Source organism: Penaeus chinensis, chromosome 11 (assembly GCF_019202785.1).
Source record: "Penaeus chinensis breed Huanghai No. 1 chromosome 11, ASM1920278v2, whole genome shotgun sequence".
In the NCBI taxonomy this organism is placed as follows: domain Eukaryota; kingdom Metazoa; phylum Arthropoda; class Malacostraca; order Decapoda; family Penaeidae; genus Penaeus; species Penaeus chinensis.
Window position 1 is genome coordinate 1722017 of NC_061829.1, and position 20000 is coordinate 1742016.

The following is a 20000-nucleotide window of genomic DNA, read 5'->3' on the forward strand; positions in this document are numbered from 1 at the left end:
GCAGCCAACCTTCCCTGCCCGGGACTGATATGTTATGCGATGGTTAATCTCCCCGCTGACATGGCTTCATCATTTGGCTTCTGCTTAATGATGCCTTCCCCTTGTCTAACCCGAGGCTCCACGGCGGCTGTTGTTGTTGTTGTTGTTGTTGTTGTTCCAGACGCCAGAAAGTTTGACCGAGGAAGGCCGCGCGCTGGTAAGGTCATCTCGTTTCGCCCGCGAGGAATTGGGAGGCCCGGAAGGAGAGTGGCCTTCTGTCTGTCTGTCTGTCTGTCTGTCTGTCTGTCTGTCTGTCTGTCTGTCTGTCTGTCTGTTTGTGTCTCTCTCTCTAACGCTCCCTCGCTTTAGCGCACGCGCGCACGCACACACACACACACACACACACACACACACACACACACACACATATATACATACACACACACCTCATCCTAAATAAACACCAACAAATACCCACAAGAACAAACAACGACCATAAAAAAGAGAGATAAACAGAAAGACATTAAAAAAAGTAACGAAAAGAAAAGAAAATGAAAAAAAAGAGAGAGAAAAAAAAAAAAACGAACGTAAACTCAAGAATTCACCTCCCTCCCAGCACTGAAACTAGGCTTCAGGGCAATGTAAACGCAGGCGAATGGCCGCCGTTCTTTCATCCCCGAGGGATGTGTCGCGTAAAAATACGACATCAAAAGAAAATGGATAAAAAAAAAAAAAAAAAAAAAAAAAAATCACGTATTGCGTCTCAGCATAAAAAGCGAACAGCGTGGAGACATTTCGGAATGTGGCTCCATCACGCTGGTTTGGTATCATTCGTCAAGGGGGAGAGGGAGGGGGAGAGGGAGGGGGAGGAGGGGAGGAGGAGGGGAGGAGGAGGGGAGGAGGAGGGGAGGAGGAGGGGAGAAGGAGGAGAGAAGGAGGGAAGGAGGGGAGGAGGAGAGGAGAAGGAGGGGAGGAGGGGAGAAGGAGGGGAGAAGGAGGGAAGGAGGGGAGAAGGAGGGGAGAGGGAGGGGGGGAGGGAGGGGGAGGGGGGGAGGGAGGGGAGGGGGGGAGGGGGGAGGGGGAGGGGAGGGGGAGAGGGGAGGGAGAGAGGGGGAGGGGAGGGGGAGGGGGAGGGAGTGAGGGGGAGGAGATGAAGGAGAAGTGAGGGGGAGGAGGGGGAGGAGGGGAAAGAGAAGTGAGAAGAGAAGCGAAAGGGTGGGAGAAGGAAGGTGGCAGGGAGAGAGGGAGACGGGGGAAGGGAAGAGTAGGGGAGAGAGGAAGGAAGGAAGGAAGGAAGGAAGGAAGGAAGAAAGGAGGGAGGGAGGGAGGGAGGGAGGGAGGGAGGGAGGGAGGGAGAGGGAGGGAGGGAGGGAGGGAGAGGGAGGGAGAGGGAGGGAGAGAGAATGGAGAGAGAGAATGGAGAGAGAGAGAATGGAGAGGGGGAGAGAGAGGGAGAGGGAGAGGGAGAGGGAGAGGGAGAGGGAGAGGGAGAGGGAGAGGGGGAGGGGGAGAGGGGGGGAGAGAGAGAGAGAGAGAGAGAGAGAGAGAGAGAGAGAGAGAGAGAGAGAGAGAATGGAGAGAGAGAGAGAGAATGGAGAGAGAGAGAGAGAATGGAGAGAGAGAGAGAGAATGGAGAGAGAGAGAGAATGGAGAGAGAGAGAGAATGGAGAGAGAGAGAGAGAGAGAGAGAGAGAGAGAGAGAGAGAGAGAGAGAGAGAGAGAGAGAGAGAGAGAGAGAGAGAGAGAGAGAGAGAGAGAGGGAATAGAGAGAGGGAATAGAGAGAGAGAATAGAGAGAGAGAGAATAGAGAGAGAGAGAATGGAGAGAGAGAGAATGGAGAGAGAGAGAGAGAGAGAGAGAGAGAGAGAGAGAGAGAGAGAGAGAGAGAGAGAGAGAGAGAGAGAGAGAGAGAGAGAGAGAGAGAGAGAAAAAAAAAGAGAGAGAGAGAGAGAGAGAGAGAGAGAGAGAGAGAGAGAGAGAGAGAGAGAGAGAGAGAGAGAGAGAGAGAGAGAGAGAGAGAGAGAGAGAGAGGGGGGGGGGAGGCGGGAGGGAATCCGAGGAGGGCGGGGGTGGGGCCTAAAGAGGGCGGGAGAGAGCGCGCGGCCTCGGGCGAAGGGTGACCTTGAGACGGTTCGCCGCCGCATCACGTGGGCCTGCGCTCCCACGGCCAAGGCCACTCGTTGCCAAAACGGTCACGGCTCAGCTGTGCCTGTTAGTGTAGTGCTTGATTCCAGCCGCGAAAGTTACGGTGAGTGGTGGACGTAGGGGGATGAGGGATGAGGGAGGGAGGGAGGGAGGGAGGGAGGGGGATGAGGGAGGGAGGGGGATGAGGGAGGGAGGGAGGGAGGGGGATGAGGGAGGGAGGGGGAGGGGGGGGGGAGGGGGATGAGGGAGGGAGGGAGGGAGGGAGGGAGGGGGATGAGGGGGGGAGGGGGATGAGGGAGGGAGAGGGATGAGGGAGGGAGAGGGATGAGGGAGGGAGGGGGGTGAGGGAGGGAGGGGGATGAGGGAGGGAGGGGGATGAGGGAGGGAGAGGGATGAGGGAGGGAGAGGGATGAGGGAGGGAGGGGGGTGAGGGAGGGAGGGGATGAGGGAGGGAGGGGGGTGAGGGAGGGAGGGGATGAGGGAGGGAGGGGGGTGACGGAGGGAGGGGGATGAGGGAGGGAGGGAGAAAAGGCTAGTATAACCATTCAAGGATGTGATACATTACGCAATCTCCGGCTACATCCATCGAGTAACTTTCCTCGTCCCGAAAACGGAACATGTTACTCTACATTAAACAAGCGTTCAGTTATTTGCCAAAGCATATACCAATTGCACTACAAGAGGGAGATCAACTGTTTGTGTTACAGTTCCCATTAGGGGTCGCCACAGCAGGTCATCTGTCTCCCTCTCAACGACCTTTGAAACTCCCTCTGTTGTGCTAACCATCAGCATGTCCTCCTCCATCGTATCTCTAAGCCTCCTCTATAGTCTTCCTCTCCTGCTTGGCGGCTCTGTTCCCCGCAAACTCCTCCCAGCAAGGTCCAAATAAGTACTCGTTTAGATCTTGTATCCCAGAGCACACCTTCATCGGCCCGAGTCATCTCAATCTCGCCTCCCTCAGCTTGTTCTAGGAACGTCCTATCTGTGCTGGGCCTCGAACATCCTTTCCTAATCCTGCCCAGCCTCGGCACTTCTATTCTTCAAAATTCGTTGCATCTTCCTGGAACCTCCGGCTTCCTGCCTTGTCTTTTCTTTCTCTCTTTCTTCCATCTGTGGCACCGCCTCTAAACCGTACAACACACAGCTGATCTAATTGCCGCTCTTCTAAACTTTCCCTTTCATTCTCGCTGATACCCTTCTATGCACAAACCCCTTCCCCACCCTCCCTCCTACAAACTCCACTCTGTTTGCACTTTCATTCATTCCTTTTCCTTTTCATTCATTCATTCATTCATTCTTTCATTCATGCACCCGCTCGCTCACTCTCTCTTTCAATCTGACACCAATGATTAAGGTCTAAACGTGTTTGACCAATCTACCCGAGAATCCGGCAACAGCGTTGTCAATTAACCAAAAGGGGAAGCAACACTCACCAGTATTGAGATCCTTGTCGCCTGTGTTGGCCGAGAGCGGATGGTCGTGTAACCTGGGGGAGGCAAGAGGCTCTTATAACCAAATAATTCGCATAAATGACAAGCATTTAAGAATGCAAATCCAGAACAAAATCCCTTATCCATCTTTTATTTTCTTTTGATAAAAAAAAAAAAAGTAATAAGTGAAAGAGAAATATACTCCTGATCTTATCCCTAATGCCTTCACAGTGCATGGAAACTTTTGTCTTTCATAAGAAGATTGCATTCTGCCTTTCATCCCATATCTAGTTCAATTCCAATATATGTACTGATATGATAACTGTGATTGGCTGATAATAATAATTAAAGATGGCCACATGACTATGAATGATAATGTGTAAAGCTTTGTAAATTGTATTCGCTTTCTTTAAACAGAAAATTACGATCCATAAATATAAACAGGAAAAATGTTTGGTTCTCCTAGTTGCCTGGGGATCACAGAGCTTAAAAAACTATAGATGAAGCAGGATGGAGCAGAATAGAGAGCAGAATATTCTCAAGATTTAGAAGGGCTTAATGCCTGCCTGTCACTTACTCACCTCAGATATATGGCAATGGCTGTCTGTGCTGCATCCCAATAGAATCTGTTGCTCCTAAGTATGTCCTCAAGTCTTAGCAGCTCAACATAGGAACGGAGAGTCATCTTTCTCATGCAGTAAGTGTGGAAGTCGAACTGGTCCTCTATAATCTCGGTGAAGTGCTGTGGGGGCATATCAAATGTGATGCCTTAGCTCCTCAAAAGAAATTATATGCCCCACTAACCAAAGATACAATTAACTATACTACAACCAAACTTGATTAACTCTTTTCATGATTACACAGATGCAGTTCAGAGGTAAATGAAGGAAACCTACCCGGTCTACTTCATGACATTTACGAAGAGCATCCCCATACTGGCTAAGGCGGAAATAGGCCTGCGCGCACTCTGTCTGGAACCACATGCACTGCATTTCGTTCAAGTTCTCCATGGCTGAAACACCCTCCTGTAATGAAGACAGTGACAACATTTAAAACTAAAATCACAAAGAAAAGGTACAGAAAATAAAAAGCTGCAGCCAGTAAATAAACTTTAACATTATCATCAAAATAAGTGGATTTTTTCAGTTTGAAAGGATACTCACTCTGGTAAATTTGGAGCACATTTCCTCGGCCTGTTTGACTAAGTTAGCCTTGAGGAGGTACGATGCTGCCTTGGAGTTGACATAGCGGTCAGCGGTGTCGAGGGCCTGGGCTTCTTGCAAGGCTTCATAGGATCCCACATAGTCACCCGCATCCTGAGAAGAAAATCCATTGGCAATGCCATATCAAAACAGTAATAGAATGAAATTGTGCCTTCTATCACTGACACAATTAATGAATTTTGTTTGATGCTTCTGGTTTATATCTACTCTTACTCCTTACAGTGAAACTCAAGCTAGAGCTTCCACTTCCTGTACAATGATACATCACCAGAGGAGATTTTCATATTTAACAAGCATGTCTCTAAAAGAAATTACTAAAGAAGGGAAAGAAACTTGAAAAATCATCATCTGCTGCATTTTGCATAAGGAACACATAATCTATATAATAGAAGAATCTGATAGCTCTCCTATCAGACTCATTTTAAGTGGCAATTTATTAAGTTCCCTTGAAAAATAATTACACTGATAAAAGCATGCAAGAGCAGCGGTAATTTTCACCAAGTACTTCCTGACATGCATTTGGTTGTCTGTACCACATGTTATATGAACCAAAAGAACATTGGTTCTGACCAAGTATTAAGAGCCATTTATATGAAAAATAGATGTTTGGGAAGAAATGCTGGTGTGTGTCTGAGACCATTTTTGGTTTGTTCACATCTATAACAAAAAAATTCTTCATAGGAACATATGACACTTTGTGATATCCTACATAACACAGGTAGCTGATCATTTTGCTTTGACAGATCCATAATTAAGATACTGACACCATTTGGAGTCAATATAGGCTTTGAAACTTATATACTCTCTAGTCCAAGTATATTCAGGTTGTCCTAACAGCAACATGGGAAGTAAGCTGCAAGATGATTCGGTAGTGTGGCTAGTACCTTTGTGCTCTGACCTTGACCCCTAGCTCATGCCAGAATCCACTCACAGATGAGTTTACTGGGAGGGGTCTAGCTGGAACTGCACTACTACTGAACAACACTGCCACCACAGGAAGATACTGTTTACTCATACAGGGCACTTCATGATCACCCATCAAATCTTCCCCTTAACCCAATGGCGTCGGGTCACGCCTATAGGCGTCATAACAATATGCTCGAAATGTAGCGTGCGGCGGCGCGCCAAAGCGCCCCGAGGCAATGATTCGGCTTGACGTACAGAATTCACACGCTCAAAGTCTGCGCGTTGCCGCGGTTCGCCAGAGCGTAGAGTTTTTTTTAGTTTTCTATACCCGTCGCCAATGGGTTAAAACAAGGACAGGAGGAGAACAAAAGGATAGGTGGACAGTGTCATTGAAGGACAGAATGAGAACAAAAAAAGATGCGGACAATGTCATTGAAAGCTAAAATGAGAACAGGACAGTGTTATTGATGAATAGGGGGACAATGTCAACTCCCTGTATGTGTTACAGATATTCTTAATTCTAAAAATGGAAAAAGCTAAATAAAAAGTCTTACCTTTAATATTTTACCCTTGACTATATAAAGTTCTATGAGGGTAGGCGTGTGTTCAAGCGCACGCTCTATAAGTGTGAGAGCCTTATCGGGATCACCCAAGTAACTGTGGTGTTGAGCCAAGAACATCAACACATACAGGATGGAGGCTGGTTCCTTGTACTCGTTATCTGGAAAGAGATATTGCAAGAATGGTTACAGTCTGCTTTTGCCTCCCTTCCAACCAAATTGGAACAGACATTCTTCCAGGATGTCACGGGTGAAAGGCCAGCAGCTTAAGATAAAAGAGGAAGAAGCATGAATATCGGAGTACCTTCAGTGGATGGAAGAATTACTGGTTTTGTTTTCCTAAGAACTGTATCAAGAATAATCCTCCTCCTCCTTCTCATTATTAAGGTAAAATAATTAAATCCATGCAAATAAAGAAATCAAAGTTAGAACCTCATGTGATGATAATGAAACATCTTCCATTTCTCCCAATCTGACAATGCAGCAAGAACCCAGGCTTCTGATGCTTGCTGTCTGCCTAGAACAGCATCTTCAGACAACTAACAATGTTTCTCATCAATATCAAAAATAAAATAATAATAATTACCTTCTAAACAAAAACCAAATTTTTCTCCTACTTGTTCTTTAAGCATCTAGCACAATAAAACCAACATGTGAATTAAAGTAAGAGAACTATGCAAACTAGGTTCTCAATTAACTGGGAATGTCCTAACCCACTTCAATACATCACCATTACACACAAAGTACTTTTTTTCCCTTCTATTTTGCACAGACAACTAGACTACTAATCCATGATCCACTAGCAATCCTTTTTCTGGCATGTGATCTGTAGATTCCGGACACTCGACACTAAAAAGTCGGATCAACCAAGGACCTCAATTGTCTGAGTAGCCAATCAACGCCACAACTACAGTTACAACCCCTCACCTGCAGCACCCAGCCATTCACAGTGGCATCTCAAAACTCATGCACAACTTCGAAAGATCCAGTAGTTAAAATAATTACACCTACACCAACTGTCACTGCCTGACAATTTTCCATTTTATGGGGGAATCAACTAAAGAGCCTAGTATATCATTCTGCAAGAAAATTAAACCTTAAACCTTTTACTTCTACAAAAAGACACACAGCAGAGAAATAGAGAGAAAAAAAATAATGGCTATGCATACAAGACATCTAAAATTTAACTGAAAACAGAGAAACAGTAAATATATAAATATTTTCAAGTAAGCTGATCTGGCAACTAATGAAAAAGGCCCTGTAAGCTTCTTAACCCAATGTTGCCGGGAAAACGCTGTGCTCATTTTAGATGGCTCTTCACATAGATGGCTCTGTCAGTACTTAAACACAAAGGAGTTATTACTAGACCTTGAGACTTTACCTGATTTCACCTTTCCTTGAATTTGTGGGAATTTTTTTCTTTTTTCTTTTTTTACTAATGGTACCAATATTGATGGTGTTATTTCTATTATATACACTATAATTACTATTATGATATTGACATTAGCAGGGCCAATAGAAGATAACATAATATTTTGGAAAATCAAGGAAAAGGATAAACAAGTAAGAAAAGTAGTACTCATAACTGGCTCATTGGTGACTTAGTACAAGTGGAGCCATCTATGTGTAAAAACAATAAAGTAAACTCAAAGTGGACATGGCACGTACATACACACCATGGCCGTCAGTCTTGGGTTAAGCACTTTCACAGAAGCATACTATGACATGTGCAATACCTTTCATGAAAAGGGACTGTGTGTGTTACCCCAAACCTTTTTTGAGGAGTACTTCACCTATATATCCTATATTTTATATAAACACAGTAGACACACCCTCTCTCCTATACCAAGATGCTGGTTGATGCGTGATGCTTAAAGTTGCTATCTATCCTTCTATCCACATAATAATGTTAAAAACTGGGAACATATAACACCTAAGAGATGATAATAAATGTTGAGCAAGGATCATACTCCAAGACCACATTGAATGTTCAGGTGGAGCTCAATCATTATGATTTGTTTTTAAGTTACCATTCTGTTGTAAATAAAGACAAAACAAAGCCAACAGAGACAAAACAGAGCACAGCAGGCCATAACTTATGGTCTGCATAAGTTAAATATATCTCAACTCGTGAATTCAATAGCATAACTGACTTCAAATTGGAACATGATCCAATGTTCAACATTTTTGAAACAACTGTTCAAAAGTTGATTATTATCAACAGAAGAACAGACACAATCTTTCACTATGAACAAACACATGTGAATACATAAACAAGGTATATTGAACAAATACCTTCTTGGCTAGGAAAAAGGGGAATGGTTCTGTGCCAAATTGAAATGACCAACTACAGTGCCCACATCACCTAGCCCCAGATAATCTTCCCATAGCCGTCCTGAACAAAATCTTACTATACAACTTTAGTAAAATGTACTAAATGTGATAATTGTGACTGTTTACCCCATTTCCTTGAACTTTCTGGATGTTTTACTTCTAATATCAATAGGAATATTATTAATGGCATTATTATTGACATGGACATTATTATAACATTATCAAGATCACTAATCAAAATAAAATCTTTTCTTTCCAAAAATTCAAGGGAAAGGACAAACGGGCAAAGCCAGGTAGATGTAATATTTAACTACTCAGTGACTAAGCACTTTTAGAATCATCAATGTGTGAAGAAAGTTCATAACACTCACTCACTCACTCACTCATTCTCTCACTCTCACTCCCTCTCTCCCTCTCTTACATTTTACAATTAGTTTTCACAACCAATACCAATAGCAGCATTTATTTTGATATCCGGCAATTTAACCCTACATAGTTCACCACTTGAAATATTCAAATGTTAAACTGAAAACAACAGAAAATATTATTCACAATTCCTACCAAATGGATATATAAGGCAACAACACTTGATAGTCCTACAATCGCAGACTGACCTAATGCCAAATCTTGAGAACTCACCTTCCTCGCACAAGTGACCCGTCTCTTCAAGATTCGCTAGGTAACGGTTCATGAGTTTCTCAATGATGCCGACTCTTTCAGGGTCATCATAGAGAGAGCGGAGGTCTGTGAAGAGGGGCGGCACACCTTTCTGTAATGCTGCTCTTAGGTAAGGGTCTAACAAGGATTCAAGGACTTCTCCTCGAGCATAATTGAGGGGGAGTCGCTTAGGCACTTGAGCACGGGGATACCTGGAAGAGGAATGAAGTCAAATATCTGTGTCATAAATTCCATATCTCATGTCTTGCATGGCAATCATTCAAAGGACAGATGAACTGATGAAAAAAAAATTTGTTACATAAAATTTTTACATGACCTTTAGCTTTTAAACTACGTCACAAAAAAGTATAATAATCAAAGATTGGACTGCTATGTCCCCCAAGGAAACACTGCTACAAATTTTCCAACTAAACAAATTTCAGAGTTGGACACTACCACAAAAGCTGGCCAGTAGTGTAAAAAGATTGAATGGCTTCCCAAAGGAGACTCACTTTTCTTTGAGTTGTTTGTAAAGGTCGAGCTTCTGCTCGACTGTTGTTAGTCCCAAGGTCTCCTCTAGCTTGAGGTAGTAATTCCTGTTTTCAGGGTTGCGTTTCACCAAGCCTCTGTACACCTCTGATGCATCTGCCTTCATTCCTAACTCTAACATTATATCTCCTGCAAATAAAGAGGAAAACATTTATAAAATTGTTAGTGGAATTCTAAAAGTAAGTAAGTGAATCATGGACAGGGTGTGTGATAACAATGGCAGGCAGTACTACTCAGTACCTTAATTTACAATACAAAAAGTGAGACCGAGATTTCCAATCTGTCAGAGTTGCCATGAATAATCCCAAAACCCCCTTAGTGGGCCCCAACTTTCCACATTCTTGCAAGTTAAATCAAAGCATATACAAATATATATATATATATATATATATATATATATATATATATATATATATATGAAGCTAACCAAAAATATACTTTTTTTGCAGACAAAACTGAAAACCAAGACAAAACCTACATACCTCTGATTTCTTGTAGTGTAACCTTATCACAGATGTTAGACTCATACATGTTGAGATGTTTAAGAGCGTCAGTGAGTTTTTTGCTCTCTCTCATCACAAGGTTTTGGTACAACAGGAGTTCACTGTATTCATAATCATAGGTTGTTTTCTGGAAGGTAAATTCACAGATATATTACCAACACTGTGTCTCTCATCTTGGGAAGAAGTGTGTAGGTTATTTTATCAAATCTAGTCCTTTTATCAAATCTTGAAAATGACGAACCCAGATCTGTTCATTATTCCAATTTAAGACTTCACACTTAGGTTAAAATAGTATTGCAGGCATTCTTACATGGATTGTTTTCCTAAATTCCTCTAGAATCTTCAGTGCTGTGTCAAAGTCTTTAAGTAAGTGGAATGACATGGCATATCCAATCCAGGAGGCGCGCTGTGTAGGACGTAACTCAAACAATTTATATCGAGTTTCCTGTGGGGGGGAAGAGGTAAGAAAAAATTATCAACAATATCAAAACAATGAAGTATAGTAAGAGGGGGTATTTCTCACTCAATGAAATTCAATAAACCTCATGAAATATGACATAAATAGAACTTTCAATAAAGCGAAAATGGTTTCTGAAATTATTCTGACAAAGGTAAGACTTACCTTATAGCCCTCAAGATCTCTCATCTGAATCTGAAGTAGTGACAAGTCCCTCAGGATCTGAAGGTTGTCCTTGTCCCACTTGAGGGCATTGCGGTAGCACTTTATAGCCTCATCGTACTTCTTGTCTGAGCGCTGGAGCAGTCCGAACACATGCCAACACACATGGCTCTTCAGGTTGTTGCGCAGACCCTGTCGGACAAAGTTGTATGCGTCCTCCTTCCTTCCCAGGCAATTCAGGATCAAGCCCTTCATGGCAAGTGTCTCTGTAAAGGATGGATTACATGTATGATTAATTCCCTGATTCCAGGCTTTGGGGAGTCGTAGTAGTACGTGGCTCTTCTGCACTCTCTTCGGGTCATGATACTATGCCAAAATTGATCAGTATTCCCTTTGTGACAAAATCTCTCATTGTTGTTTTTAGCATACTGGTACACACATTCTCTACCACTAGCAGAGGACATAATAATTGTAGTCAATAATAATTATTCATTTAAAAACCCTGTGCATATTAAAAATAATAATAACAAAATAAATTTTAAAAAATAAAATAAAAGTTTGATATGAAATCCACTATGTAAAACACCAAACAAAAATAAAGAGAAAACTTTTGTATGCTAAATCAGACATCTGACAATTAACGGTTTAACTGGCCAAATTTATACTTCTCTCTCATATATATACTTTTTTTTTTTCTAATAAAAAGCTGTAATTATGATGCATTTCAAATTCCCAATATATTGAGGGATCCTTTACTCAAAGCACCAGTCATTTTCCTATCTAAGAGGACTTTTAACCATTATTTTGATACCTGTTTGTAATCAAAACAGAAAAAATCACACAACTCTAAAAGGGCCTAGTCACAGCAAGGAGTAAATCATATTTTCATAACTGAACTGTTAATGATTATATAAGACAATGACAACGATGATGATAACAGCAGGAATAACAATAATAATAAAATACCAATAATAATAAAAATGACAGAAGTAGTTCTATTAGTTGTGCTTTACTGACCTAGGAATCTTTTTTCTAGGCCTACTTGATCTCACCTGCCTTCCCATTACTTGAATTTTCATGAAAAAAGCTTAACGTCTATTACTAGTGTTGCGAATTCCCATTGAGATCCAGTTGCTTCACAGCAATCACATGAACCAATCACATGGAGCCGGTGCCCTTCCAGTCGTGGCTCCTGGACACTACATTCTACCCTCGTTTATGGATGGAAATAATGGAAAAAGCCTCTTGCTAAATGCCAAATGAGTCTAATCATGCTCTGAGGGGTTTCTGTGCCTCACAGCTAGTCTTTCTTGTCACCCTGGCCTTCAGCCAAAATACTCACAACAGCAAGTTTGTATCACCCTAGGCTACAGACAGACTTTCCCATGGTGGAATGTTCACGTCATCCACCCTCAAGCCATTGGGGTTATTACTGTCATTAATATTACCATCAACATTATTGTAGAATGTTATTAACAGTAACAGTAATATGAATTAAATCAATCCTTTTTGAAAACTCAAAGAATGGGGTAAAAAGTTGAGGTCAGGTAAACCAACTAACTCCTTGGTAACTAAGGACATCTCTGTGTGTGTGTGTGTGTGTGTGTGTGTGTGTGTGTGTGTGTGTGTGTGTGTGTGTGTGTGTGTGTGTGTGTGTGTGTGTGTGTGTAAAAATAAACAAATAAATAAAAAAAATAAAACATCAATGACGACAACAACAGAAGAATATTAGACAGTGCCCATTTCCAGCGTCAACAGGATAAATCCCCAGCCTCTCTCAGATCCCTATAGCCTATCACACAAAACAATACTGCATTTCTCTGACAAATATCAGGTAGTATTACTTGTTCCCCGTCATTTCTCAAACTCCTAAAATATCTAAAACGATCAACTAAATCTATCCTTCTCCTGATAACAAAACTTTAATTAACCCAGTGCTGCAGGGGATGGCAGGTCCATACATGCCATGCCCACTCTCAGTTTAGTTTACTAACCGTCTTTACACACAGATGGCCCCACAATCATTTAATCATTAATGAGCGAATTCCTAGTATTACCTATTTCACCTGTTTTCCTTTTTTCTTAATTTTTGGATTTTTTTTTTTGATCTTATATTGCAATGTCAATTACATAATAATAATAATATTAATAATAATTATAATAATAAAATGTCTGTAATAATGACATCGAGATTGATAGCTTAAAGAAATAAAAAATAAAAACAATATTAAATAAATAAATGAGGGAAAGATGACTCCTTGCTGGGGGTTAAAAGAATATATTATAAAGATTACTAAATTTCACTGAACAAACATAATGCCACTATACTATAGCTTTACAAATAAATCAAGAATGATCTTGAAGTTTAGAGAAAAGGATACTAAAGACATTAGAAACTGAAGAAAAATCTATACGCTTGGAGAATGTAAAATAATATCTGAATACATGTGCGTGTGTATGTACCTTATATAAATGTGTGTATACTGTGAGGTTTTTGCATATATATATTTGCAAGAATACCGAGTTATCTTCAGTTTCATCTAACCTACTAAGTCCCATGGATATGGAAGATAGTTTCATATATATTATTGTACTCATGATGGCAATCCTGATTATAATATATACAATTTATCAAATCAAAAATTAAGTAGTTGTCAAAATGAATCACTAATTTAGTTCCAACTGGAAATGACTAGAAGTTATTAGTATGCAACTCTTCATTATTAAGAACACTACTCAATTCAACCCCACAGTAGTACTCGGCACTACCTGTGTTGTGCCAGGCATGCCAACAGAACACGCATTGTGAAGAGTGGCAGGTGGCAAAGACCCTAATGCCTAATTCTAGACAATGTTATTTTGACATAAAAGTCTCTTGGATTCACCATCAAGAACAGTCTTCCTATTTTCCTTCCAGCAGAGATAATGACCACCACACAATAATAGTCATAATAAGTCATAAGCACAAATAATATCAACAATGAAAAGAAGGCCTGGAACAAGGCAGTCCTTGCCGAAATGAAACGCTCCGTACATACCTCCATGATCTGCATAGTTGGCCAGGATTTGCTTGGCAAACTTCAATCCATTTTTGTACTGCTTCTGCTCGTAGCATTTCTATGGAGACACAAACAGATTTCAGATACAAACGAATGCTCAGCATCTGAGATCATTCAAAAACACTTATGTGGTAATGTAAAAAGTATGATAGGTTTATACAGATAATTTCAAAATTTGGACTACATCAATTTGCAAAATGTACTACTTATGAGTCATGATATATAGAATCTCCAACATACTTTTTCTAATATTTAATGGTATACACTTTGCTAAAATCAAGGCATTAAATCCCTTGCCGACGGGTACGACATGTAGACACATGCTATGCCCACTGTTAGTACTTGTTTGATTGTTTTTACATATGGATGGCTACACTTGTACTAAGTCACCAATGAGCCAGTTACGAGTACTGCCCCTCTCGCCCGTTCACCCTTTTCGTTGATTTGCGAAATATTCTACATTATCTTATTATGCTGTTACTAATATTAAAAAATGTTATAACAATTATAATGTTTATAATAAAAATAACACCACGATATTCATAGCACTAGTAAAAAATACGTTTTTCCCACCAATTCAAATCGGGTACTAGGTCTACTAATCGACTCCTTTGGGGCTAAGCACTAGCAGAGCCATCTATGGGCAGACATTTCACAAAAAAATATAGAAAATAAACACAGAATTTTCCACGATGGCATTGGGTTAATGATTCAAAACAAACAGAAAAATTTATATATATATATATATAAAATAAATATATATAATATATACATATATATATAATATATATATAACATACATATATATAATACATATACATATATATACAAAATATACATATCTATATATATACACATTCATATATCTATAATTTGAATATATATTATATATATGTATATTATATATATTCACACATAAACACACACACACACACACACACACACACACACACACACACACACACACACACACACACACACACACACACACACACACATAATATATACATATATATAACATATATACAAAATATACATATCTATATATATATATATATATATATATATGTATATATGTATGTATGTATATATATACATATCTATATATATATGTATATATGTATATATGTATGTATGTATATATATATATCTATATATGTATATATGTATAATATATATGTATAAATATATGTGTATATGTGTGTGTGTGTGTGTGTGTGTGTGTGTGTATCAGTGTATGAATGTATGAATGAATGTATGAATGTATGTATGTATGTATGTATGTATGTATGTATGTATGTATGTATGTATGTATGTATGTATGTGTGTGTGTGTGTATGTGTGTGTATGTGTGTGTATGTGTGTGTATGTATGTATGTATGTGTGTATGTGTGTGTGTGTGTGTGTGTGTGTGTGTGTGTGTGTGTGTGTGTGTGTGTGTGTGTGTGTGTGTGTGTGTGTGTGTGTGTGTGTGTGTGTGTGCGTGCGCACGTATATATAATACATATGTATATATACACATATATATGTATATGTATATGTATATATAAATATATATGTGTATGTATATACACAAATAAAATGGCAGTATCAGATAACAGTAACAAGAAAAGGAAAAAAAAAAAAAAATTAAAAAAATATAAAATACTAATAATGAAAATAATAATAAATTAATAAATAAAAGTAAATCTAAAAAGCCAAGATTACAACTGTTCAAAAATATTGCAAAAAATGAATGCCTGACCAAACTCAGCAGTATAAACAAGTCTAATGAGACCATAAAACACCAACAACAAAATGTATTCACAGCTTCTGAGCAGAAACACTCTCCATCAAGTGTCTCTGAGAATAAAGAACACATGACACATCTGCATATCTTTATCTCATCCTGTTTCTCGTTTTCTCCCTATGTGAGAGCCATCGACCACGCACCCTGATAGAAATATATGCTAAATGCACATAATTGTCCTTGTGCATGTGCTCCACAGCGACCTGAATGCCTCCATACACACAGTCACCATCAACAGATTTGTACCAAAGTGAAATATTGCCTCATGCTTTGGTTCTGATGCCATCAAGTAACCAGATACGATGGAAAGGAGTATGATACCACTGGATAACCTTGAGAGACAAGCAGCAGAATTTCACAATGAATAGGTAAATACCCACTTGGTATGTTTTTGATTTTCAACAGACTTAAAATTAATCCAACTTCAACATTTAAACCGATAAGAATAGCATGGTAGTTCCTACGGGATTTACCAAAATAACTGCACTGAACTGGTTTACAACTTAAATATTCTCAAATATTCTTTCCATGCAAGACTAGTGCCCTCAATTTACCTCTTTGATGTTCCAGTAAAAGGTAAGAAAATCCGATCCCAAAGACCTATGATTTCTTCATTCAACTTCTTACATGCTCCTGCTGTTGCCTAGCCTATCAAGTCTAGTAATATTCACAGCACGTATTTCTAAATTTTTAACATTCATGAGTGGCTAAGGAATGTAACCCTTATGAATGTAAACAACCAATTGTGTATATCTGCATCTACTTGTTTCTCAGTCTTTCTGTCTACTTGTCTTTCTTTCTTAATTTCTTTCATACTTTCTAGCTACCTACCTAACATATACAAATAATTAGCTATAAAAAAAAACCCTAAAAACTAAAAACATCCATTCACAGTCACTGAGATAAACATACTTGGTATTTAGTCCACATGAATCCTCTACATCAATAATATGGAAAGAAACCAGAGTGGCACCAACTCAATCAACTAGAGCAGCCTTTGTGCATATATAAATGAATGAAAATGGATGACAAAATTCCACTACAAATTTCTAGGCAAAATAAATGTGGAAAGACCTACCCCTCAAGAAAAAGTCTATGATTTACCTTCCAGAATACATATGCTGAAGATGTTTTGCCTTTTGCTGGCATGCCAAAGGCATAGCAACTACAGCAATTGCTTGAAGCTACACTACTGTCATGTCATCCATCATGCATCATCAATTTAACCCACTACTACTGGGAGTACATGTATGTTTATTTATAGACGGCTCCACAAGTGCTTTGTTACAAAAAATAAGTTATTTTTCCAATTTTGCAAAATTTTGCAAAAGAAAAGTTCATATTTATCTTACTATCATTAACAGAATTATATCAATAATAATAAGTATAGGTGTTAGTAATATCAGCATTAATAACAACTATACCAATATAAAAATATATGAACTCTTTCTCCCAATTCTAACTAAAGAGGGAAGCCATCTATGTACATATATCCCTGACATAATGAAATTACAGTGGATAATATATGTCTACAGCACCAATGGGCTAATTTTACATAAAAGATTCCTTTCTTACACAATGTCAGAATAACTTTTCACTTCTTATTTATTCCATTTCTATGGTATAAGGCTGACATTTTGGAAACCAACTGCCATGAATGAGTAACAAATAATGGTGGACAAAGACTTTGGTATATATTAACATGGGGACAACACTAAGTTTGGGAAATTCTATGGAAACTACCACAATGAAAGGAAAAAAAACACTACACTCTCTGACATACGAAATACCCTGTACAGGCAAATAAATGTCAGAAATGAACGAAATAAGTTGCCAAAATTGGCACAAGGTCCATCGTGATTGGGTAGATTTTCATGGGTACAGTGCCCGGAGAGGGAATAAGGCGACTGGGTGAGGGTCCCGAGACAAAGCCCACAGGTTAGGAAGGTTTCTGATTTAAACGGAAGTGTTAGTAGATTTCCAAGAGTGATTCCAAGGCTGACCGGAATAATAGGGACCTAGTCTCAGAGGGGTGTAGTCACTTTGTAAACAATTGCCGAGACTTTAAAGAATGAATGGGAATGAAAACATGAAAAATCTAAAACTAAAAACGTGGCTGTGCTTTCAACGAGAAAACAGACTGCAATTAAAAATTTAACTCCTGAACAATGTTTACATAGGAAGTTACGGCGATTTCACCATTGCAAAGGCACTTAACACCTTAGCCAGCCAAAGTCATTTGTATATTTAGTATCTACTGACTGACATTAGGACCTTCTCCTAACATAAACCAAAAGTATTTTTTTTTTTTTTGTAGCATACTTTACCTTCCGTCCATCCACTCACTGTTTACACTTTCACTGGGGTTCGTCCCTTACATTTGCCTTTCGTCCACATGACTCGGACATGACTATTCAAGATTTGACGACTGCGAGTTAATATGAACGACATCCTCCTTGTGCACTTCTCACTCCACAAATCGCAGGAAAGTGTTGACGTTCTGATCTTCTGAACTTCGAAATGCCGTTCGCAATTCATATTAGGATTCACACAACCTCGGAGGTAAGAACTGCAAAGAGCGCACACATCTCATAAATTGCACGCGCTGACACCACTGCGTTTTGCTTCCCTGGGTCGCGTGAAAGGCCTTTCGGGGAGAAAACCCCCAGCATGGACTCTGAGAATTCGCCCTGAGAGTGGGAGCAGGGGAGCCCAGTGCCACGCCGCCCCCCCGCACGTGGCACCCCGGAGGCCCTCCCGCGCCAGGCCTCGCGCCGCCCCCTCCCCCCGCCCGCCTGGCCTCGAGGCCCGGGCCTGGCCTCTGCCCTCGCCCTCCCGCTCGCCAACGGGGAGGCATGGGCGCCTCGGCCTCCCGCCCGCGCCCCCAGCCCCGCCCGCGCCGCCCCCGGCCCCTGGCGCCCGGGCCTCGAAGGCCTCGGCCTCGAGGCCAAAAAGAAGATTTGTTTTCGTGCAGACGAGAGGCGCCTCGGCCATGCGCCTCGTCACTCACCAGAATACGCTTAAATAGGGAGTTTTCCTTCGGCGGAAGCTGCTGTTTTTTCGGGTCCATGGCTGTTTATGTGTTGGTGGGGTTATTTATGGCGTGAGCGACCCCAGTCTCTCGAGATTAGCGTAAAAAGCCCCAAAGCCCGCGTGTACCGGCCAAGATGGCGGCTCCAGGAGGTGACGTCACGGAAGTGACGTCATGTAAACAATGATGGCGCCTTGCGTTCGAGTTAATATTTTTTATTTTCACAGCGCACACAAACACCATCGTTCTGCCCTCATCGTGTTTTACATGTTTGACATTACTTGTCTGACTTGGAAAATTTATAGCTTGATGAATTTGTCTTAGGATATATTTCTACACTCGAATTAGCACCAGCAGGAGCATTCGACATGTCTCTTCGGGACCACACATTGCATCCTTATGATTCTTGAGGCATTTATAAGCTAGTGGCAATTATTTTATATATGAATAATTCCTCCCACAGATAATTGTCCTTTTTTGCCAGCGAGTGTCGGCACCACGTGTCAATGCGAGCGAGCAGGTCGAATGCGCCGCCAGCTGATGTCCTCCAACGTCAAAACATTCGCGTCGCAACTCCGGGATTTGACTCATGAGTGTCGTGGGCCTTCACTCACGCTTGATTCACGCTCGCCTTTCCTCGTGAGAGCAGCTGCTGGACGGAGACCAGGGCCAGCTGGAAATTCAGAGGGAGATTCAAGGAAAGGAGGGTTTAATTGAAGTAAGTATGGCAGGGAACTTTCTCAAGGAGATAAATGTTACTCGAATTTTTCCCCCATTTTTTGGGTAATTTTTTTTCTCTTTTCCTTTTTTTGGTAGATTCACGGGATTTATTTTAAATGTACGATTCCCTATTTATGATATTTTCAGCAAAGGTTGGCGGTGTTGACGTTGCAATTTTTACATCCGTTTACTTAATTACTTTTCATTTACTAATTTATTCATTCTTGACATTTCATCTCCTACGTTCATTCATCATTTTCACCATATAGTGTAGATTGTATAGCTCAATATATAATGTTATTATGATAGAAAAGAAACAATGTACGTAGGAATATGTTTATGATGTTTACAAAACATTATGTATGTCAATAAATATACTTTGGTAAATAAACAGTATTATTTGGGGAAAAACAACCCGTGAATCTTTGTAACAGGACCTCATTTCCATACAAGGAAGGACGTGTTCCATTGTAAGTTACAAAACAAATAAAGATGA

At 40.4% G+C, this 20000-nt stretch overlaps 2 protein-coding genes across 3 annotated transcripts in view; one reads left to right on the forward strand and one right to left on the reverse strand.

Annotated features, from left to right (window-relative positions):
• The window catches only part of LOC125030603 (N-alpha-acetyltransferase 15, NatA auxiliary subunit-like), a 59528-nt gene extending 40570 nt beyond the window's left edge, over window positions 1-18958 (reverse strand). The window contains exons 1-12 of one of the 2 annotated variants that reach the window (XM_047620745.1): window positions 18764-18958; window positions 13944-14022; window positions 10909-11171; window positions 10597-10731; window positions 10266-10413; window positions 9747-9912; window positions 9217-9446; window positions 6238-6404; window positions 4718-4870; window positions 4451-4579; window positions 4136-4296; window positions 3558-3610 (exon numbers count right to left, since the gene is read on the reverse strand). In XM_047620745.1, coding sequence (XP_047476701.1) covers window positions 3558-3610; window positions 4136-4296; window positions 4451-4579; window positions 4718-4870; window positions 6238-6404; window positions 9217-9446; window positions 9747-9912; window positions 10266-10413; window positions 10597-10731; window positions 10909-11171; window positions 13944-14022; window positions 18764-18823 — 1744 coding nt within the window. In that variant the 5' untranslated portion in view covers window positions 18824-18958. Of the gene's footprint in view, window positions 1-3557; window positions 3611-4135; window positions 4297-4450; window positions 4580-4717; window positions 4871-6237; window positions 6405-9216; window positions 9447-9746; window positions 9913-10265; window positions 10414-10596; window positions 10732-10908; window positions 11172-13943; window positions 14023-18080; window positions 18462-18763 lie in introns of those variants that run through there. The other variant, XM_047620746.1, reaches the window with a different exon arrangement.
• Window positions 18959-19155: 197 nt separating this feature from the next.
• Window positions 19156-20000, forward strand: part of LOC125030605 (ras-related protein Rab-33B-like) — a 10695-nt gene continuing 9850 nt past the window's right edge. Inside the window, exon 1 of the mRNA XM_047620749.1 lies at window positions 19156-19502. The gene's annotated coding sequence lies outside the window, so the exon portion shown is untranslated. The remainder of the gene's footprint in view (window positions 19503-20000) is intronic.